The 24,581-nt window shown below is 42.8% G+C and overlaps 1 protein-coding gene across 1 annotated transcript in view; it reads left to right on the top strand.

The window, feature by feature from the left end:
* LPGAT1 (lysophosphatidylglycerol acyltransferase 1) overlaps positions 1-24,581 on the top strand; it is a 161,342-nt gene that overhangs the window by 98,115 nt on the left and 38,646 nt on the right. The window contains exons 3-4 of the mRNA XM_089677797.1: positions 15,017-15,135; positions 23,029-23,124. Of these exons, the coding sequence (XP_089533923.1) occupies positions 15,017-15,135; positions 23,029-23,124 (215 nt within the window). The remainder of the gene's footprint in view (positions 1-15,016; positions 15,136-23,028; positions 23,125-24,581) is intronic.

Genomic DNA, 24,581 nt, shown 5'->3' on the forward strand with positions numbered 1-24,581 from the left:
TACAGTATCTCACAGACGTGAGTACACCCCTCACATTTTTGTAAATATTTTATTCGATCTTTTCATGTGACAACACTCAAGAAATGACACTTTGCTACAATGTGACGTAGTGAGTGTACAGCTTGTATAACAGTGTAAATTTGCTGTCCCCTCAAAATAACACAACACACAGCCATTAATGTCTAAACCGCTGGAAACAAAAGGGAGTACACCCCTAAGTGAAAATGTCCAAATTGGGCCCAATTAGCCATTTCCATCGTCGGTGTCATGTGACTCGTTAGTGTTACAAGATCTCATGTGAGAATGGGGAGCAGGTGTGTATAATTTGGTGTTATCGCTCTCCCTCTCTCTTACTGGTCACTGGAAGTTCAACATGACACCTCATGGCAAAGAACTCTCTGAGGATCTAAAAAAAAATAATTGTTGTTCTACATAAAGATGGCCTAGGCCATAAGAAGAATGCCAAGACCCTGAAACTGAGCTGCAGCATGGTGGCTAAGACCATACAACGGTTTAACAGGACAGGTACCACTCAGAACAGGCCTCGCCATGGTCAACCAAAGAAGTTGAGTGCATATTCATAGCAGAGGGCTTTATGAAAGACCAGCATGGTTTTCATGATGATGCAGAAGGAAACGGAAAATGACCTGCATAGACAGCAGAAATATGGTTGCTAAAGGCAACAAAGACTCGCGTCTTCGTTTCTGGTACATCTGCCATCTACGATGACTCCAGTGGGTACATTTATCGGTGTGTAAAGCAAATTCTTTTCAAACTGTCTTTGAATATCTGACAAGTGTGACTTTCTTGATATCAATGATACAGGTTATCCTTCTGTCACACTGATGTTAAAATTTTTTAGACATTTGGGATCTTTTTATACATGTGCTGCTTTTTAATTTTTTTCTTTTTTACGGAAGTGTTTAAAATGAACCTGTTCTAAGACTATGTGAAACAAAGTGAACATGCGGTTATGGTACCTTGCTACTTAGACCTGCACTGTTTTTATAACCTGGATATGGAGTATAGGCTTACTCTGTAAAAAAACAAAAAAACAAAACAAAAAAACACATACGGTATATTGCCACTTTTGGTTATTGGTTTTATTGTGTTACCATTTGTGTTGGTTATAAGGTCAATTTTTTTTATATTTTATTATTTATGCTTACCAGGTCCAATAAGATCTATGGTAATTATAATTGTGATTATTATTGGGTTTTATGTACATGTTTATCGCTTAGTGTATCATTTCTGTAACCTGGTCCATACAATATTGGACCACACTCAACAACGAAGTCCCATTATACTGTATAAATGCCTTTAAGTAGTATTTTCCATCTATTGCCCACATTTTCATATATTCATTTGGACCATCAAGATTTAATCAGCTGTAGTCAGCGTAGTAAAATCTCTGTATGTTTTGCAATGTAGACTTCTTTAAAATGGCTGCTAGCATCCCGAACTTTTATAAATTACATCCCTCATTCACTTTCCAATTTAAGATCCCAGGGAAGATGGCCGCCTTGTATATACATCATATTGGCTTCAACAAAAGATTTTCCCCCTTTACTTTCTTTAGAAAGCAGCTGGTTGCATGTAATCTCACATGGACTGATTTACATGTAAACAGCCAAAGAAATATTCAGCCTGTCATTGATTTGTACATGCTTCCTGTCCGAAGCTGAAAGTGATCACCTGGCCGTGCCCGCCACAGAAATACACTGTTGTGGGGTGTTTCTTGGACATAGGGCAGCACAGTGGCTAAGTGGTTAGTATGTATGCCTGGCAGCACTAGGGTCATCAATTTGAATCCCAACCAGGGCACTACCTGCCAGAGGTTTGCATGTTCTCCCTGCGCCTGATTGGGTTTCCTCCTAAATTCATGCTGGTAGGTTAGTTGGCTCCTGTCTAAATTGGCCCTAGTATGTGTATGTATGAATGTGAGTTAGGGACCTTAGATTGTACGTTCCTTGAGGGCGGGGACTGATGTGAATGTACAATATATATGTAAAGCGCTGCATAAATTGTCAGCGCAATACAAATACCTGTAAATAATGAATAAATGAACGCCCATGTCAATAAGCGCTAATGGTTTTTTAGAGTTTTTTAAGTTCACTGTAACCACTTGTAACCAGCTGGTGGAGAGCTTTAGGCAGGAGCTCCAGTCTTTGTTAGTTGCAGGGAGATGAGATCACACACAAGAATGACTCTCGTTGCTCCTCACAGGTCCAAGCAGAGTCGGCTCTATGTGCACACAGGCACTGGATGTAGGAGATCCAAATGCTGTCTACCAGGGGCTCCTTGTGTTTGAATCTGTTGAACTGAATAGCTGGCTGTGATTCCGTTGCGGCATAATTCTGCCTACATACCGACTTCAATGCCCTTACTGCTGGCTGCCGGCTATAGCTCTCTTGCATCTCACACAGGTTATGTAGATCAACAGGCTATTGGTCAAGGGGGTTAGGTTGGACCAGGGGCGGACTGATAACTCATGGGGCCCCCGAGCAATAGGGGATCATGGGGCCCCTGTGTCCTAGCCCACACTCGAATCACACCCAAAAAAGCCTATGAAAGGTACCAGGGGTACTTCATGGGTCCCCCTACTGACCGCGGGCCCTCGGCCAGTGCCCAAGTTCCCAAATGGTCAGTCCACCCCTGGGTTGGACTGGCTTTCTAAAGCTTTGTGTGGGTGAAAATTTGAAGTACTGAGCAGATAAACCGATTTCAGGAGGTAATTTCAGTTTTAATTGGAGTTCACTTTGACCTACAGCAATTTTAATGTAACCATGTAGTATGCATAATCTCTACGTTTTTAAAGGACAACTGCACCTTTTGGTACCAGTTATCCTTTAAGGCTAGGGGTCTCCAGACTTTCTAAACAAAAGGCCAGTTTACTGTCTTTCAGACCGGTAGTGTGCCAGACTATGGCCTGTCGGAGTAGAAAATTACCCAGCATTAGTAGGAGTACAAAAATTAGATAGTACCAGTGGCCAGGAGGAGGAATAGTACCCCATCATTGGTATTAGTAGGAGGAATAGTGCCCCATCATTGGTGTCAGTGGGAGGAATATTGCCTCATCCTTTGTATTCGTGGGAGGAATAGTGCTTCATTGGTGTTGTCAGTGGGAGGAATTATGCCCCACATCTGGTGTCAGTGAAAGATATGATGCTTCATCATTTGTGTCCTTAGAAGGGAGAAATGGTGCCCAAAGTGCCAGACAAAGGTGAGCAAAGGGCCACAGTTTGGAGACCACTGCTTCAAGGTATGACCCCACCCTCCTGGACTCAGCCCACCTTGTAGAATATTTACCTCTGACCTCATGCCTGCAAGCTTCACTGTTTGGCCCTGTTTGGAGCTGCCCAGCCCTTATTCAGAAAGCGACGGGTCCTGGTTTTCCTGTCTATGAGCCCACAGCCCCATTCATTCATATACTAAGTTGTTCTTTTCAGGACCACCAGAAACCACCATAAGTACGGCTCCCCATAGATTAGGTTTAATTTAGGATTTAAAGTGCCTTTTAGCTATACGCAGTGCAGGCAGCCATCATAAACCAATGTTCGGTCATATTTGTAGGATCTTTATGTTACTATGGAGGTAATATGGTGATGAAATGAATAATTGCAGGGACTGGAAATCCCAGGCTATAAAAAGCACAGTAGGAAAAAGGGGAAGACATAGCGACACCACTCTAAGTGTGGATGTTGGAAAAAATCAAGAAGTTTAAAAACTCACAAGTGTAGGCTAAAAAAATGTCATGTCGTAATGCAGTGTGTCTGGGCAGTGCGACGGCTGGATATTGTGCGATCTTCCTCCTTATCCTGGCCGCTCCGGGTATATCGGAGAGACGCAGGGAGGCTGGCAGCTGGTGACGTCACCGGGAACCGGAAGACTGCGTGCGGCGCGTGTTCGCAGCATGGCTTCTCCTTCCTCAGGCCATTGATAGAATACAACATGCCATTTTTTAACCTTCACTTGTGAGTTTTTAAACGTATTAAATTGCTTGATTTTATCCAACATCTACACTTAGAGTGGCGCCGTTGTGTCTTCCCTTTCTCCTTCTGTGTACCAGAGTTGCTTCTTTCTCTGACTGCCAGCTGCCTTCTACCCCAACACTTATTTCCATCAAGGAGACCTCGTTTAGTTCTGGACTCCTACCCATTAGGACATTACCGGATTATATATGTCCGTAGGTTTTACCTTACATTTATTTTATTTATTTCAGGCACTTATATAGCGCCGTCAATTTACGCAGCGCTTTACATATATATTGTACATTCACATCAGTCCCTAACCCTCAAGGGGTGTACAATCTAAGGTCCCTAACTCACATTCATACATACACATACTAGGGCCAATTTAGACAGGATCCAATTAACCTGCCACGTCTTTGGAGTGTGGGAGGAAAAAACCCAAGCAGACACAGGGAGAACATGCAAACTCCAGGCAGGTGGTGCCGTGGTTTGGATTCGAACCCTAGTACTGCCAGGCGGAAGTGCTGACCACTTAGCCTCTGTGCTGCATGTATGAACTCAACGTCTCACCTGTATTCTGTTTTATATACACATTGTTTGAATATATATCAGGGACTGTATTCTAGCACTCCCCATTTCTCTCCATTGTCAGCTGGAATATTAGAGGAACATCCGTGTGGTTCTGCAGTGGAGCAGAGATACATCTTCACAAGGATATATCTGGTCTCTCTTCGGCTTATCTGTAGTCCTTTAGTGTAGAAAGTTGCTGGGCTTGCCAGGTTGAAAGAAAAATGGACTTGTCCTCTTTTGAACTCCTTGAGTAACAATCTTCATTTAATAAAATAAAATTCAAAATACTAACCACATGCAAAGCTATTGACAACTCTGCCCTTCAGCTGCACTAATAGTATCTCAATATATCGCCCAAACTGTCCTTGTCATTTCTCCCAAGACCTCTAAATACCAACCAAATTGTTCTATTCGTTCCTCCCAAGACCTCCCGCTCTCTAGCTCCCTTGTCACTTCCTCCCGTGCTTATCTCCAGGACTCCTCCAGAGCCTCTCCCATCCTCTGGAACTCTTTACACCAATCTATCTGGCTATCTGACTCATTTTTTAGGCAAACCCTGAAAACGTATCCCACCTTCACCTAACCACTGAACTTTAAATTCCCCTATCAGCTCATCCCCCACTGCCACCTGTTAAGGTGACCGGGTGGCTGTTTAGCCATTTGCATCACTTTTACTTTGTAGATAATTGCTGGCTGAAAAGAATGCTGCCAGGATCCCGGCTGAAGCTAAAGCCATAATCCTGGTATCACCGCTCAGTGGATACCAGTGCTACAGTGAATGGGAAGCAGGTAACTTCTGTTTGCAGCAGAAGGGGTCCTGACTCCATTTTATTTTCTATGTACATCTCCATGTAGTGGTTGGAGGGCATCTTTGTGTTCATTCCTTTGGCAATAGCTATGTGGGAAATCCTGACTGTGCAACACTGTGTGCAACCTCTTCCTGTCGCTTTGAGCTGCGGTTATTAATGCCTCCTGTAGTTCTTAGTACTTCAGACGTGATATAACAATGCAGCTGCCACAACCAGTGGTCTTTACTATTGGCCCAAAATGCACCAGAGCCACAGCTACAGCAGCTTGAACTGCACAGATATCTGGGACATAATAACCACCTTCATACCAAGAAGGCGAATAATGGGACCTAAGCAGTCATATGACCTATACATTGCATTGCTAAAAAATAAATACATGTATTTAGCTAGTGATATAAGAAAAAGTGTGTCCATGGTTAGGGAAGGGGAATGGGGGAAACTATTACTTTGATGGCCGGAATTCTGCTTTAACCACTTCAAGTCCGGACACTTTTACCCCCTTCCTGTCCAGGCCCAATTTTCAGCTTTCAGCGCTGTCACACTTTGAATGACAATTGCGCGGTCATGCAACGCTGTACCCATATGAATTTTTTTGCATTTTTTGAGACAGATAAACTTTATTTTGGTGGTATTTAATCATCACTGGGATTTTTATTTTTATTTTTTTGCTATATAAAAGAAAAAGTCCAATAAGCTTTCTTCATAAATCTTGGCCAAAATGTATTCAGTTATCTTTTTATTAAAAAAAAAGAAGAAAATAACCCAAATTAGTTTATAACCAAAAACTATAATTTTTTCCAATTTTTTGTTTTACATTTTTATTTAATTTTTTTATATATATTTTTTTTTGTTTTTTACATACCGTCACCCTAGCAGTACAGTGTCATAGTGACACTGTATTACTTGTAGGGGGTGATGAAGATTTTTTTTTTTTAACACATTGCTTTTACACCCATAAAGGCTGTAAAAGCAATCATTTCTCCTTCTCTCTGGCTGCATTGTTGCAGCCATTGAGAAATACTGTGAGAGCTGTGACTGGTTACAGCTTGTCACATAATACAAGGCTGTTGTGAATATCCTTGTACCATGTGACCCCTGTGATCATTCACAGATTTCACAAGTAGTAAGCAATGATGTCAAAAGTGGCATCTTGCCTACTACTCTGCATGTGATCACTGATTGGCCAATCAGTGATCACATGATTGGGACCCTGCACAGAAGTCCCGTACAACGATCAGTGTTCCTCTGTGTCCAGAGGACACAGCGGGCACCGGATCACGGTTCTGCGCGCTCCCTGGGAGCACGCACAAGCAGGGAAGCGGGAGGACTCTTATAAACGGCCACCTGCCCCTGCACTGCTCCCGTCCAGCCGTTTATATACATGGGCCGGACGGGAAGTGGTTAAATGGCCAGTGCGACTGTTGGGCAACACAATTTTTCAAAAGGAGAGATAGTCAGAGTTGGCTTGAATGCATCATTCAAAGCCCACCTGCCCCTAAAAATTTACAGATTTCTGTGCAAAAATTCCATGTACATTGTGTTGGCTTAGAAACGCATCTAAAAGTGTTTTTGTTTTTTTTTTTATATTTACACTCCCCACTGACACCACCAACTGTGAATGTGTGTTGCACACCCTTACTGCTCCAACAGTAAAGAACCCAGAACCTTAAACGCAGTTTAAAGATTGAGCCATCTCACATCCACCTTCATTGTGTGGCCGTGTGTATTCTTTAGAGACCTTAAAGGATAAGTTCACCTTTCATTACATGTTACACCCATATTCAGAGTGTAACATGTTATCAATGGACCGGCTCCTACTCCTCCCCACTCCCCACTGTGATAGCTAGCGGGGGATCGTCTCCTCCCCACTACCTGTCTCAATTTAAAAGAACCGTGGCAGTGCGGGGCTCCGCCTGCCCAGCCGCGTCATTCATTCACGGTGTTCTGTGAATGAATTTATGAACTACAAGTCACGACAGCCTTTGCAGCTGTCGGCTTGTAGTCCTCAATGGACTACCACAGCGTTGTGGAGCTCCATGGTAGTTAATTGATTTTTCCTGTCAGATCTGCTGATTGCTGGTGTAATGCTTTAGAGACATCAGAAACAAAAAATAATTAATGCACATTTTTTTACCTGCAAAAAAATGTGCATTTATTCTTTTTTGTAAAAAAAGTGAACGTATCCTTTTAAATTAGTTTCCTCCCAGCAGTGCAGTCATTTTAATATCATTTTAAGAGGAGATATCATCAAAATAAATCTTAAAAAAAAAAAAAAATCTTTAAAGACATTTTGTTTTAAAATAACAAACATGTCATACTTACCTGCTCTGTGCTGTAGTTTTGCACAGAGCAGCCCCACTCCTCCTCTTCTCGGGTCCCCCGCTGGTGCTCCTGGCTCTTCCTTCTTGCCAAGTGGCCCCAGAGTAAGCAGCTTGTTATGGGGCACTTAAGCAGGCTCACTCCCGAGCTGCTGCTCTGCGTGTCAGCCAGTGAGGAGGGAGAACAGTTGAGGAAAGTGGAAAGATAGCGCTGGACCCGTAGGTTTTTTTTTACTGGTATTGATATCTTAAGGTATTAATGGGCAGCACAGTGGCCAAATGGTTGGCATGTACGCCTGGCAGTACTAGGGCCGTTGGTTCGAATCCCAACCACGGCATCACCTTCCTGGAGTTTGCATGTTCTCCCTGTGCCTGCGTGGGTTTCCTCCGGGTACTTCGGTTTCCTCTCACACTCCAAAGACATGCTGGTAGGTTAATTGGATCCTGTCTAAATTGTCCCTAGTATGTGTATGGATGTAAGTTGGGGACCTTAGATTGTATGCCCCTTGAAGGTTAGGGACTGATGTGAATGTACAATATATAGAAGCAGGTGCATAAAAAGATTTCGATCCAAAAACCGTCACCATACACCTGGAACAGATTGGCCTCCTACCAGACAATTTGACTGTGCAAAACCGGTCAGCAAGCGCAGTGTGATATAACATCAATACAGCAAACGATCCTCCAGTAGAAATTCTCTTCTGGATGAAAGATAACTTCTCCACCTTTAGAGATCTCCTAATAGAAGAAACTCCCATCCGACAGTCAGGAAATGAGTAAAAAGAGAAGGCAACTCATAGTGTAGTTTGTTAAATTACACTTTGATGTACATTGAACCTAAATAAATTGGCCAAAGTATAATTTAATTACTACACTATGAGTTGCCTTCTCTTTTTACTCATTTCCTGACTGTCGGATGGGAGTTTCTTCTATTAGGAGATCTCTAAAGGTGGAGAAGTTATCTTTCATCCAGAAGAGAATTTCTACTGAGGATCGTTTGCTGTATTGATGTTATATGCGCTTGCTGACCAGTTTTGTACGGTCAAATTGTCTGGTAGGAGGCCAATCTGTTCCGGGTGTATGGTGACGGTTTTGGATCTAAATCTTTTTATGCACCTGCTTCTATTCATTTGGGGACTTATATGGACTTTATTTTGACTTTTATATTATCTTTTAATTAGCGCTGCATTTTTTCATTTTATATTGTAACATTGCCTATATACAGTATGCGCAAGCTGCTTTTATTTTGTTTTATAATATTTCTTTGTGGTGTAATATCTGAGCGCAAGTGTTGTTATAGATTGTGAGTGTGTGTGTTCATTCTCAAATATTGGGCAGCACAGGGGCTAAGTGGTGAGCACTTCTGCCTAGCAGCCCTAGGGTCGTCTTTTCAAGTCCCAGCCATGGCACTATCTGCTTGGAGTTTGCATGTTCTCCCTGTGCCTGTGTGGGTTTCCTCTGTGTACTCCGGTTTCCTCCCACCCTCCAAAGACATGCTGGTAGGTTCATTGGCTCCTGTCTAAATTGGTCCTAGTATGGATATGTATGAATTTGAGTTAGGGACCTTAGATTGTAAGCTCCTTGAAGGCAGGGACTGGTGTGAATGTACAATATACAGGTGCATCTCAATAAATTAGAATATCATCAAAAAGTTAATTTATTCAAAAAGTGAAACTCATACATTATATAGTTACATAGTTAGTCTGGCTGAAAAAAGACAAAAGTCAATCTAGTTCAACCAAAAAAAAAGTTATAATCCTGTACCCACAGTTGATCCAGAGGAAGGATGATCTAGAATCATTGCACACGCAGTGATATCTCTATATACAGTGAGTGTGTGTATATATGTATATCAGGGGCGGACTGACCATTCGAGCACTCGGGCGTTGCCCGGGGTCAGTAGGGGGTCCCAGGAAATGCCTCTGGTACTTTTCATAGGCTTTTTTGGGTGTGCTTTGAGTGTGGGCAAGAATACAGGGGCCCCATGATCCCCTATTGCCCGGGGCCCCATGAGTTGTCAGTCTGCCCCTGATGTGTGTGTGTGTGTGTGTGTGTGTGTGTGTGTGTGTGTGTGTATATATATATATATTTATATAATTAATGTAAAGTGCTGCTTAAAGTAAATTGACGGCACTATATAAGTACCTGTAATAAATATATGAGAGAGGCTGGAAGTGTTCTCCTGCTGACCTGAAACAACCAAATCCTGTCTTATAATGGGAGCATTTGAACCTCTTTTCAGATGCTCACTGTAGAGCACAATGGAGCAGTTCATAAACCATGGAAGAATACAGAAATGTTCAGCTTCCACCTACATCCCAAAGTGCATGCTTTTTTTTTTTTTGTTTAAAAAGCATTTTAAAGGGAATGTACAGTATATGTTTTTATATTTATTCTTTAATATGGTCACAACTACAAATAGAATCTAATATTTTTTGTACAGGTAAATATGAAATGCTGCTTATGACTTGTGTTTTCCTATACAGCCAGCAGGTGGAGCTTCTATTTCAGTTTATTCAGTTAAACTTTGAAAATGAAAAAGAGAAGCTGAGTGGTTGCCATGTACAACTGCTCCAGATTCTGGTTGTTCCAGTTTTGATAAATTCCCTTTATTATGTCTAGGGATAGAAGAATAGGAGAAATACCTGTCTTATGCCTTGCTCCAGCAGGTTCTCTCCAGCAATGCGACCAATCTCCTGAAGATTCTGCTTTAAATTGAGATATGCTACGGTCACACTCAACGGACAATACGGGGTATTGTACATGATGACGTCAAGGCTGTGCCCACAAACCGGAGGTTCAGGCAGAGGAGGAAAGCAGCAGAGCTAGGAGACCATTAAGTAACCAACACTGTGTACCCCGGTATACATAAATGGCATTTAACGGGAAACTTCAATCCCCTTTCGTTTGGCATGTTTGATATTCTTGGAGTTGGGCTTTAAAAACATTAAAGTGTTACTAAACCCACAACAGTAGAATCAGTCTGTATATGCAGTAAAGCATGCTTGTTATACTCATTGTGGAACCTAAGGGGTTAATCCTCCACATTGTGTAAAAAGGATGTTTGATCCTGTCTTCTCTGATTCTCCACTGCACATGCTCAGTTTGGTTTGTATTGCTAGAGAGTTTTTTTTTTTTTCTTTAGAGTGCATGTGATCAGCACAGGGCTAATCAGCGTTGTCCAGACAGAGGGTTAGGGGTTATGCAGCCTCATAGGACAATCATTGGAGAATGAAAACTCCTCCTCCAAGCTTTAACCAGTGCTCTGCTGGGCACTGATAGAAGTCACTAGACTGCTCTAACTACTGATGAGAAAAAATATTTAGCGGTTTATATTTACTAAAATAATTGCATTTCCATGTTGTGTGTACTGTGGGAGACCAGATATAGTGAATGCAGGGTCCAGGGAGACCAGATATAGTGAATACGGGGTCCGGGGAGACCGGATATAGTGAATGCGGGGTCCGGGGAGACCGGATATAGTGAATGCGGGGTCCGGGGAGACCGGATATAGTGAATGCGGGGTCCGGGGAGACCGGATATAGTGAATGCGGGGTCCGGGGAGACCGGATATAGTGAACGCGGGGTCCGGGGAGACCGGATATGGTGAACGCGGGGTCCGGGGCGACCGGATATGGTGAACGCGGGGTCCGGGGCGACCGGATATGGTGAACGCGGGGTCCGGGGCGACCGGATATGGTGAACGCGGGGTCCGGGGCGAGCGGATATGGTGAACGCGGGGTCCGGGGCGAGCGGATATGGTGAACGCGGGGTCCGGGGCGAGCGGATATGGTGAACGCGGGGTCCGGGGCGAGCGGATATGGTGAACGCGGGGTCCGGGGCGAGCGGATATGGTGAACGCGGGGTCCGGGGCGAGCGGATATGGTGAACGCGGGGTCCGGGGCGAGCGGGTATGGTGAACGCGGGGTCCGGGGCGAGCGGATATGGTGAATGCCTGTGTTTAGTAACACTTTAATGTTAACATTTGCCATGTTCTCTCCCTTCTAGTCAATTCCCAATACAGATCACTAGACAATCTGGACCAGAAGCTGAGATCTATGCCGGGTTGGGCAGTGTTCCCATCGTCTGACGAAACGGCGAGCTGTTCGATCCTGTGTAAATGCATCCTTTCCATAGGCCCTAAGTGTAAGCTGTCTACATGTTCGCCTTCAGCAAACAGGCTTTCCTATTGGGGCACGTGCCTTCACACCTTTGGCCTCATTTCCCTGGCAGTGCAGGTCTTCAGTCAAGGACATACCTCCATTAGTAATTGTGAAATCTATGTAAAGTGACGCTGATGAGATTACTCCTGAGAAGTGCATTCGTCAAATTTCTGCTAATGACGGGCCATTTCCTGGTCTAAGTGCATCTCTGTACACTTCGGTCTGATCACTTGTGTACCTGCATTTGCCATTGTGCATCAGTTTGATTCCCTGCTATTCATTAATACTCTGGAGACTATCCTTACTCTTCATGCAACATCACAGCAGGTTGTTTGCTGGAAACTCCATAGTGATGGACAGATGATAAACATGCATATCAAAAAAGTGTGTGTATGTTCGCCTGTATGGTGGCCACCTACCTGACCTACCTGACATGGGGTAGCTTATATAATGCTTGCAAAGGCATAGGAATGTGGGCGTTGTGGCTTGGTGCTAAGCAAGCTTGCCTTGCAGAAATTTGTTTGCTTTCCTGGTGTTTTGGTGAATTTTTAGAAATGGCAGTGCTTCCAAGTGCATTATTTGACACAAATGGATCCTCCAAAGACCAGCAAATTGAAGTTGATATTTCTGTGCTAGTCAGAAGCTTTCGTTTAGATACCTACCATATGGTGTTCAGACTTTGAGTTTGAGCCACCCTCTCCCTCTTCACCCATGATCCAATGCATGCACCTCTCTATTAAAGTGTTACTAAACCCACAATAGTAAAATCAGTCTGTATATGCAGTAAAGCATGCGTGTTATACTCCCTGTGGAACCGAAGGGGTTAATCGTACGCATTGTGTAAAAAGGCTGTTTGATCCTGTCTTCTCTGATCATCCCCTTCTTCTACTGTCCCCAGTACGTCTGCTAATAGTACAGAGCTCTTGGAGTCACTCTGCACATGCTCAGTTTGGTGTGTATTGCTAGAGAGGTTTTTTGTTTTTTTTTGGGAGGGTGCATGTGATCCGCACAGGGCCAGTCAGCACTGTCCAGACAGAGGGTCAGGGATTATGCAGCCTCATAGGACAGTCAGAGGAGAATGAAAGCTCCTATGAAGTTAACCAGTGCTCAGCTGGACACTGATAGAAGTCACAAGACTGCTATTTACTACAGATGAGAAAAGGTATTTAGTAGTTTGTATTTACTAAAATAATTGCATTTCCATGTTGTACTGTGGGAGACCAGATATAGTGAATACAGGGTCCTGGGTTTAGGAACACTTTAACATCCCAAGCACCCATAGTAATTAAGAGATGCCAAAGCTCAAGCCCATGTGTCTAACCCTGCAAAACACTGCTAAATGGTTAGCACTTCTGCCTGGCAGTACTAGGGTCGTTGGTTCGAATCCCAGCCACTGCACCACCTGCCTGGAGTTTGCATGTTCTCCCTGTGCCTGCGTGGGTTTCCTCCCACACTCCAAAGACATGCTGGTAGGTTAATTGGATCCTGTCTAAATTGTCCCTAGTATGTGTATGAATGTAAGTTAGGGACCTTAGATTGTACGCCCCTTGAGGGTTAGGGACTGATGTGAATGTACAATATATATGTAAAGCGCTGCGTAAATTGACGGCACTATATAAGTACCTGAAATAAATAAATAGGCCAGTTGATTGAGTGCAATATAACATCTCTGTGTTAGGCTGTCCACATATACAGTACATCTGTTTGAGCTATTCATATAATCAGGCATTTCTTTTTAAAAGAAGGGTCATGTCACACTAGTAAATCTGTAGCAGCTACAGAATGCTCTCCTTAGGCTGGTGACACAGGGGCCATTCTGCTGTTAGCTACAAATCGCCAGCAGCAGGATCTCCAAAAAGGCTGCCTACGTGTCCCTATGGAATTGCTCTCTACACAGCAAGATGTTGCTCTGCCACTGACCTGAATGCTGCTGCATCTGGATCATTAGCAATGGGAGCAACATATTGCTGCCTGGCTACAGAGGGAGCAATTTCATAGGCAGCCTTTTAGCAATCCTTCCATTGTTGATGTTGACAGACTGTCAGTGGCAGGATCGTTAGTCCGTGGATTGTAGTCCATGTGCCATTAGCCTTAGCATTTTTATTTGTCGGGAAAAAAGCAAGAAAATGCAAACCCACCATTTCATATTTCTAATATGTACCTGCTGTACCATTTACATGTATGAAAAAGTATCCTTTTCGCCTTGTATTACTTTTGTGTGAAATACCTGGTGTTCCTGCCAATCCTGCTTACTGGTTTTTTTTTTGTGGTTTTTTTTTTTAAATTAAAAACTGACCACACTAGGCACGAGAGCACAGCGTGGTCAGTTTTTTTTTTTTTTTTTTTTTTTTTTTTTTTAGCTGTTTGGGGAGCTAATCCAATGATCTGGCTTGTGCTGACATGCTCCCCCCCCCCCCCCCTGCACAGTCATTCACTGGGAAGTTTATTGTGTTGCTGTTTCTCCTCCCTAAGCTTTTTATGCAGCTGAGAACAGAGGGTGTGTGATCACTTTATATAAAAAGGGAAAAAATGTATTTATAATTTTTTTTTTTCTTTTTTTATATATATCTTCACGCAAATGTTATGCCTTTCATTTCTATTTTAAACTGAATGGGTTGTTTTACAAGATGAGGGTTTACATATTCTTGCAGTACAAGGCCCAGTGGTGGGCAAACTCCAAGTAAGTTGTAGCTCAGTTGTTGAGTGATTGACTTCTTGCTGAGTTTGGAGCTACAGAATTACCAGCTTCAGTAGTAGAGAAATTTATTGTTGCTCTAAATATCTGCTGCTAAACGGATAGAGTGACATGACTCTAAAAGTAATTGATTGGTATGTCTATTAAGGTGATCAATTTGACTGCATAGAAAAGAAATTACTTTTTATTCCCTTTAATTTTTGTCTTCGTACTTTGAACCGTTGGAGAGTAGATTTCTCGATGAGTATTCCCACATTTTATTACCTTTCTCTAACCATTCTCTGAACGTTGGTCCCCTGCTCAGCTAATGCTGTACTGTAATTCAGAACACAGGCTGCTAAGTGATGAAGGGGGAAGTAAGTGCGCTCACCTGTTCTATTCTTTCAACCTTAATTATGTCACTTATAGCAGGCGTCCTTTTCAAAGTCTTTAATACAAGCATTTCTCTTAGCAGTACCAAACTAATGGCAGGATTTTCTTGTGATTGCAGTTGTTGAATGGGGTGACGATGTCCACACGATCACAGAAGAAGAAGCCGTCATGCTGGTGAACCATCAAGCGACAGGAGACGTGTGCACGTTAATGATGTGCTTGCAGGACAAAGGCCGGGTATGGTGTCTCTTTATGAAAAGTGACTGTGTAGTTGGGAGAAGTTCCTTTGTAATCGGTGATGATTAGTGTGAAGTTCTTTGTGCTTACATAAAGCGTTATTAATGAAGATCCAACGTTCCTCATAGACCTCTCTGAGCAATCAGTGGCGTTGGATCACTGTCGGGTTTTTTTCATATATCTTGGGTGGTGCTGGGAAATGCTGCTTGTGGACATTTAAAGCTCCAAGCACAAAACTTTTATTGAAACCTATTCCTCCATATTTGCAAAAGATATGAATACACCTGCACCAAATACCCTTTAAAATCCTAGTTATCTTAATTGTACAGCATAGGTCATAAGCAGGGGCGGACTGACAACTCATTGGGCCCCTGGGCAATAGGGGATCATGGGGCCCCTGTGTCCTTGCCCACACTCAAAGCACACCCAAAAAAGCCTATAAAAGGTCCCAGGGGCATTTCATGGGGCCCCCTACTGAACCCGGGCCCTCGGGCAGTGCCTGAGTGCTCAAATGGTCAGTCCGCCCCTGGTCATAAGACCTGGATTATATAATGCTGCCTCCTGGTGATTGGACCTTTGCTAGGGCCATCCCTGGAGTGTTCCCATATAACTCTGCCCTCTTCACAAGGCTCCAGTTTTTTGTGACTGTTTTAGGGAATAGAAAATTAAACGTTTTGGGGTTTGTTTGTTTTTTTCGTTTTTTTCCTTTTTTAAACCACTGAATTTTTTTTTTTATCTGAATCTTCATCCAACTGCTTACCTAGTGATTACCAGATCTGTTGCCCTCAATGTGTACCTTGGACAGAGTACCTGGACCCCACTGTGGGGCTGGCCTGCAGTGGTTGGCTTAGGCACTGGATTCTGCATCAAGCACTCATCTCATCACTCGTCAAAGTGTAATATGTGAGGTTAGCTGAAGGGTGCTATACAGGTTCCAGGAACACGGTCCATTTGTATGGTTCCCGGACCCCTTCAGGATTATGCCCACCATAATGAGCAAACTCAGGACTTTTATTGGCCCAGCGTTGTGGATAAGACAAGGTTTCCCTGTATAAGGAATTGGGTTCCTGGCTTTAAACAACACTACCTGCAAGGCACGCAAGGCACATTTGTATGATTTAGCGGGCGGAGGACTTGGGTGGTATTAACTTTGTTGTTGCACCTCCGGCCAATTTGTCTCCAACACTTCTCAGCAAGCACTTTAAAAATTGGCGATTCTTCCTCCTATCTGGATTTTGTATCTGAAGGATGAGGTAACTGCATCAGGCCTCCCAGATGGCATATTTTACTCGCCTCTTCTGCAAAGAACTCATGCAGTACTTGGTTGCATTCCCACAGCCACAGAAACTCAGTCAGCGCTTAGGTCATAGCGACTTCTTCTCTGGACACCCAAATGTATTCTGCCCTCCTGAATTGTGAGTACCCAACTGGGAATTCCCTCAGTAGCAATGGTGAATCATAGGCGCAAGGTAGCTGGGATAAAAGGGCCTAATAACATGCGTACTACAGATGGCCTACAAGACACCCAGAACACCTCTCATGGTGATAGCTGTCCCCTTGTCCAAGAGTCATGTCCTATATTGGCACCCTTCATTTCATCTGAATGTGGCTCTCTCTCAGGAACAGCCCATCTAAGAAAAGCAGATATCTCTGACTATACCTGAGTTCTTCAGAAAACTGTTGGCACTTCTAGAACCTTCAGTTTCCAAAGGCCAGAAATGTCACATGACCCCCCCCCTCCCCCCATCCTGTTCAGAAATAGGAAGATGTCCTTCTTTACTTGAAGATGTTATAGGGTAAAGTATTGAGGACATTGAAACACCATAACTTTCATAGTGCCACATCCAAATAACACATAGAAAACACACCGACGAGATCTTGTACAATAAATGGTGGACTTTAAGTGAACAGCATGAGACAAACCAAATGCTTAAAAATGATACACTTTATTATATAAATTTAAAGCCATGATCTATTAAAAAGCTGTTGAATAACAGACCAGAAGGGGTGTATCCCCAATACGTGGGGCTCCCCTCTACAAATATATTCCCTCTATCAGGATTTAAATAATCATATGAATAGTACAACAAACATCCATATAATCAAGATGCTTTTTTTCAGTTCACTATTAACGCATTTCACTTCACTTTCACTTTCAGCTTCTTCAGGACCGTATAACATAGAGAGAGCAGATGCTACTAACATTAAACAAATAAAAATTAGACTTGTACATATATTTCATAATCAACCTAAATCAATGTACAGAGATTGCATAGCTTACCCAGGTATGGCGGTGATCCCTGGGGTCCAAAGTTTACAAACAAAACGCGTTGACAGTTAAATGATTATTAACCCCCTGCCAACCATTAAAAAAAATAATGAAACTAACCCCAACCACTAATCCTAATCCCTAACACTTAACCTTAACCCTAACCCTTTTCCTAACAACAAAAGGGGGAAAAAATAAATAAAAGCTACCGGAAATGCTAAAAAAGCTGAAAAACCAAGCAACAAATGATGAAACGGATATTTTTCTCCATTGGCTCCTTAAAAAACGCCAAAGCTCAAAAACACTTTATAAACGCTGTACCAAAACACTCATTAAAAAAACGCACTCAAAAACATGACACTCGGGTGTGAATGGAGCCTAAGGAAGCCCTGAGTAGCAGTAAGAAACAGACAAAAGTTCTGATATTTCCCCACTCTATTGAAAATAAACAAATATTGTTTACCTGGGGTAATTTCTTATGCTGGTCAGAAGACCCGCCTTTTATTTACATGGCAATTTTTGCATGGCACTTTTTTTTTTATTTACAAGCACTTCATTAAACGTGTTTTCTGTTACACAGACGGTGCAGGTTGTGGGGGGTCTGCCCTGATCTTGGGGAGAGGTTCTATGGCCTTTGGGTCCTTTGCCTCTCCTCATCATGAGGGATTTTCTCTTTGGGAGAGCCTCTCACCAAGTGGATCGGCTACGACTCATCGTTAAGGAGTGGGTTCCAACTGGTTTCAGCCTAGGTAGACCATGGTGTACCTTGCCTATATCAGGAGCCTTGTGCCCTGAGAGGTTCAGGGTTAGAGGCCCTTCTTCTTCAGAGGTTTGGGTATTCTGTATCCTCTGTGCACGTTTTTGTGTGCTGTGATTTCACAGTTCACTGTTTTTGTTCACAAGGGTTTTGACAGTACTGCACCGCGAAGCAATACACTTTGATAAAGCTCCAACCAAATCTTTTTTGGAGGTGGGTTGGGGGGCACCGAAGAACTAAAACGTAGAACTCATGACTTGTTTCCCTGATAGATATAGGGAAGCAATGAGCGCTGTTTCTCCTAAAATATGAATGACTCTTTTTAAAGGGATTTTCCTATTTCTGCACGTCATTCATAAATATCTGTAGGATCCTTGTCCTTCTAGGCAATTTGTCCTTGCATTTATTTTTAGCTCTCCCTCAAACATATATAATTGCATTAGAGTGTGACCCTACGTCCCTCTGTCACTCAGTGGTTCTACTGAGCAATGCTTCATGGCTCCAGAACTGGTGACCTCCAGCCAGCAAGGCCAAGTCATGTACACAGCAGTCCAGCCTGTCTAGTCACTAATAGTTTCTTTAAATATTAAACAGAAGCTGTAAATGACGGGCCAAATTTAAGGGCGTATAGAAATGTAAGTGTGTTTTTTTTTTTGTTGTTCTTTTCCTAGTTGCTTCTTGCCTTGATAGTGTTCGTATACAGAATATGGGGGCCATTGCTGTCCTTGTTCTGCAAGATGTGCCTGGCTGGGAAAAAATTGTGTTGCTCTCCTAGCAACCAGTCAGTACCTTCTTTACATCATTTAATCTACTGTAGCAACAGAAGAGGAAGAAGCCGATTGGTTGTTTGGAAGGAAATGTGCTGCAAACATAAGAGACAGTGATTTCCATTTACCAGTTCCCAAAGATGATCGGTGAAGTTGAGATCAGGTGGCTGCAGGAACAGCCATACATGTTGCTACTGTAGATATCTAGGGCTTTATTACTGCCTGGTTTGGCTGTCGTGTATGCTTCATGTCCCTGCTGCAAAATGAATCCTCTTCCACATTAAGTTGAACCCCGGACAGAAAAACGTTAATTGTGAGTTGAAGCCCAGGCAATAGCATGATCTGTGAAAGCTAGATTTGGCTAGCGTAGTTACCTCCCAATGATTGGTATCTAATGTTTGGAGGGGTGCTGAGGATACAAAAATTCTCAGTTATATGTTAGGTACTGTGTGAACTTTGGTCTTCCAGGCACTACTGCTGCGACTTCCTGTCTTGTAGAGAGTGATAAACGATTGGTTGCTCGCTCTGAACCTCGTTCTTTTAGAAAACTTCTTATATTCTTTTCAATGAATAGAAGGTGTTCTCTGAGTGAGTCATCCTCCTGTCATTGCTGTATGAGATGGAAAGTCACAGCAGAGGTGCTGGGAAGATCAAAAGTCACAGTGTATCTGGAAAGGATTATTACTGAGAATTTAAGCATCCCTAGTAGCTCTCCAGATGTTATAGACATTCATTAAAGGTAATTATGCTCGCCCAAGCTAACTTCTAAAAGTCGTGGGTTGTTTTTTTTTTGGGGGGGGGGGGGGTTGTATGTTCTTTCTTTGTGTTCCATTTTGGATTTATTTTATTTATTTCAGGTACTTATATAGCACCGTCAATTTACACAGCACTTTACATATATATTGTACATTCACATTGGTCCCTAACCCTCAAGGGGCGTACATTCTAAGGTCCCTAACTTACATTCATACATACACATACTAGGGCCAGTTTAGACAGGAGCCAATTAGCCTGCCAGCATGTCTTTGGAGTGTGGGAGGTAACCGGAGTACCCGGAGGAAACCCATGCAGGAACAGGGAGAATATGCAGACTCCCGGTAGGTAGTGCCGTGGTTGGGATTCGGACCAACGACCCTGGTACTGCCAGGTGGAAGTGCTAACCATTTAGCCACTGTGCTGCCCATGATACTCTTTTGGCTATTAAATAATATATAATTTGTGAGCACCAAATTAATTTGCAAACCTAGATTCTGCTTTGTAAAAGTATCATTGAATCATCGGTGTACAACCTGTGCAGAGAGCAGAGCTTTGGGAGGGACCCAGCAGTCCCTACCCTATACAGACTGCCTGCAGAAAACTACAGGGTGGGGGGGGTACAAGACCAGTCACCCTGCACAAGTTGAGAGAGAGCAGCAGTGACCGGTCTTTATTACAGGAAGCTTCTGCTCAAAGGCAAAGTTTTATGATGGAATACTGCACAGATCTGGAGGAAATGCACAAAGCACACCTAGATTCGAATAAGAACAAACATGCCTCTTGTATTTAGAAAGTGTTCTCTTATCCGGAAGTTCAGCTTTAAGAGACCATTCTCACCAGACTGATCCATTGTGGTACAGGTAACATACATGTGATAATGCATGTTGCGTTGAGGTGGCGCATTAATTTTAAAAGGCTGCCATTGTACCACAAAGGGCCGAAAAGTGGTCCAACACCATTATTGGTAACATACCACAATGCACATGAGTGGGTTATGACATGCTGCAATGCAGGTGTGCTCCCCTAGTGCTTTAGGGTGCCATTGAAAAAAAAAAGGTATGGTGCATTTTTGTGCTCTGTCATCATGCTTAACCACTTCCAGACCGGACACTTTTACCCCCTTCCTGACCAGGGCAATTTTCAGCTTTCAGCACTATCACACTTTGAATGACAATTGCGCGGTCATGCAACACTGTACCCAAATGAATTTTTTACCATTTTTTTGACACAGATAAAGATTTATTTTGGTGGTATTTATTCACCGCTGGAATTTTTATTTTTTTTGCTATGTAAATGAAAAAGTCCAAAAAGTTTGAAAAAAGTTTTTTTTATAAAATTTTGCAAATAAATATTTCATCATAAATCTTTGCCAAAATTTATTCCGTTATCTTTTTAGTAAAAAAAAAAAAATCCAAATTAGTTTATAACCAAAAATTATAATTTTTAAACTTTTTTTTTTTTACATTTTTATTTTATTTTTTATATTATTATTTTTTTTTTTTTTTTTTACATACTGTCACCCTAGCAGTACAGTGTCACCATGGTGACACTGTACTACTTGTGGGGGGTGATGATTTTTTTTTTTTTACACTGATTGCTTTTATACCGATATAGGATGTAAAAGCAATCATTTCTCTTTCTCTCTGTCTGCATTCTTGCACTCATTGAGAAGTACTGAGTGAGCTGTGATTGGTCACAGCTTGTCACATGGTACAAGGCTGTTGTGAATAGCCTTGTACCATGTGACCTCTGTGATCATTCACAGATTTCACACGTAGTAAGCAATGATGTCACAAGTGACATCTTGCTTACTACTTTGCATGTGATCACTGATTGGCCAATTAGTGATCACATGATCGGGACCTCGCGCAGAGGTCCCGTCCGACGATCGGTGTTTCACGGATCGCGGTGCTGCGCGCTCCCAGGGAGCGCGCACAGGCAGGGTGCGGGGAGGCCGTTTATAAACGGCCACCCGACCCTGCACTGCCACCGTCCGGCTGTTTATATGCAACGGCCGGTCGGGAAGTGATTAAATTACTATAACACACAGGTTTGGATGGACTCTAGGGCTAGGTTCACATCTATTCAGGTTGCGTTTGAGCAGTTTCTGCATTGCATTTTGCGTTTTTGCACCTGCATTTTGTACACATTTTTGATGCGTTTTTTGTGGGGGTTTTTTAGGGGTTTTTTTTTTCTTGTTGCTAGGCAGATTTAAAGCGCTTCAGAAATGTGGCAAAAACTCAATACATGCTTTTCTGCAGCATTTCCATTGAAGTCTATAGAACCAAAAACGCAACTTTTTGCATTAAAAAAGTCCCTGACCCTTTCCAAAAAACACACCAGGTGAAAATGCACAGGTGTGAACATGTCCCATAAGAAATCATGTTAAATGGACTGTAGTACATTTCTGCAAAACGTTGCAGAAAACACTTAGGTGTGAACCTAGGGTTACAGAAGGAAACCTGTCCTGAGAGAGATCCTCAATACTATTACTGTATTTCCTCTGCAAATTATATTTGACTGGCTGTCATTTTGATCCTTTGGCTTCAGTACTTTGAATCACTGATCAGGAACTAATGAGCAGGTCTGGAGATCTTGGCTTGCTTCCTGCTTGTTTTGGTTAGCATGGCACCTGAGAATCTAGAATTTTTTTTTCTCCAGAAATTCAGCAATGGCGTATCATGCATTTCTTCTATGACAGGTTCCTGTTCGGGGGGGGGGGGGGGGGGGTTGCAGGCAAAACAGGATGAAAGCACCTGAATATTTTTAGCAGCATGTATCATAGGCTTAATGCATAACTATTTTAATTGCCCAACCATATCTTCACACAAATCTTAATAAATTCACATTTTGCATCATTGGAAACACCTGGCGTTCCACAGTCTTAGGTGGCAGTGAGATAGATGGAATTTCAGTGCTGACCCAGCAACATGCATAGTGCTCACCAAATCCATATGTTGTATTCACTTAACACTCATGATATGGTTGGGCAGCAAGCACCTCTTGTATATAGACGCCCTTTCATTAGATCCATGGTTGATACTCATCGCCCTGCAGCAAACATTAGATAAAATGAAAACAAACACATGCCACAATGTTGTCGGGGCATTGGGGAGATTTGGCTGTAGGATTTGCCGAAACATGACAGTGGACCTGATGTATCCCAAGTGTCAGTGCTATAAATTGTCATTCCCCCCCCAGACAGACAGAAAAACGAAGGCTGGAGGGGATGCAGTTTTGTGTGCTCTGATTTCCTGTTAACAGAACATCCATATATTCTTGCTTCTTTAGTTGTTATCCGGGAGTAAAACCTTGATATAACATACATTACTGTATCATTGCAGGTCGTTCGGCAGATGATGTGGCTTATGGACCATATATTTAAATATACCAATTTTGGTATTGTGTCCCTTGTACATGGAGACTTTTTTATCCGACAGGTAAGCCCATATTTTTATGACATGAGGTTTTGTGTTAAAAATTAAAATGGAACGAATTATTAAAGAGTCTGTCACCTTGTTCAGGTAGGACACAGTAAAAGAGTCTCTGCCAAGGCTCTTTCCCCATCACATCTTGTACCTACCTTGTCTGCTCTCCTTTACCGCCTTTTACTCTATCACAGCCAGCAATGAAATCAGCGGTTATAAGACTGCTTGGCTGCTAAGCCCAACCTCAGTCAGAGCGGAGCTGGTCACTTGTTCAGAAGCCACAGCCGTGGCAGTGAAAATAAATGGCAGGGCAGTGCTGGCAAGGTGAGTAGAAGACTCCATTCACACTTGCGCTACTCCAAATTTGCACAATTTCCAGTGCAAATTTGGAGCACGACTTTGATCTGACTTTAAACTCTCTGGATCAAAGTCGCATCAAAAGTCGAATCCAAGTAGTGCAGGCACCTTTTCAAAGATGCTGCAATGTAAGTTGCACCGATTTGACTGGGTGCCATTGAAAAGGATGGGCTGGTGTCCAAAGTCCCATGACAAGTTGCACAAGTGTGAATGGAGCCTTAGGGTTTGGTGGAAATGCTTCTGCAGGGACTTTGAAGCTCTGGCTATTCCCATCTGCTGCTGAGGGGCAAGGAGTTGTATGGAGGAGGTGGGGGGTGTCCTATCCTGAGACACTGTTGCTTTGCCCTGCTTGTGTCATTTTGCCCTGCTTCCTTAAAGGATAAGTTCACCTTCTGGACAAAAATAATAAATGCACATTTTTTTGCAGGTAAAAAAAATGTGCATTTATTATTTTTGTCCAAAAGAGCCTATAAAGCATTGCACCAGCGATCAGTAGATCGCTGATGCCTTGCATGTCTCCTGCAGACCCGTCAGAAGATCTGCTGGCCGTACGGGATGTATGAACAAGCAGACATTCTGACAAGACGCTTCAATGAACTACCACAGCACCGTTGTAGTTCATTGAAAACTACAAGCCCACAGCCGCTAAGGCTGACAGGACTTGTAGGCACTCATTCACAGAACACTGTGAATGAGTGATGTGGCCATGTGGGTGGAGCCCCGTACGGCCGCACTGTTTTCAAATCTGACAAATAGTACGGGGAAACTTCTTCCCATACTATCTGTCAGAGGGAGGGGGCGGTGGCTGCAGCTGCGGCTATGGGAACATGTTCCTTGTTCCACCCTAAAAATTGGTGGAACATGTAACTTGTTCCAAAGGTGAACTTATCCTTTAAAAAAAAATAAATAAATACATATATATATATATATATATATATATATATATATATATATATACACACACACACACACACACACATACCTTTTTTTAAGAGAGGATGACAAATTTTCAACACATCTTAAACTCAAGCTATACAGGTCAGAGTGACAAATGAGCTCATCAGCCTGCTTCTTCTTTCACTGTCCAGTCACATAGTGGGGGTGGGGAGGAA

This window comes from Staurois parvus, unplaced genomic scaffold, assembly GCF_062004578.1.
Source record: "Staurois parvus isolate SC_StPar_1 unplaced genomic scaffold, SC_StPar_1.0 ptg000192l, whole genome shotgun sequence".
Taxonomy (NCBI): domain Eukaryota; kingdom Metazoa; phylum Chordata; class Amphibia; order Anura; family Ranidae; genus Staurois; species Staurois parvus.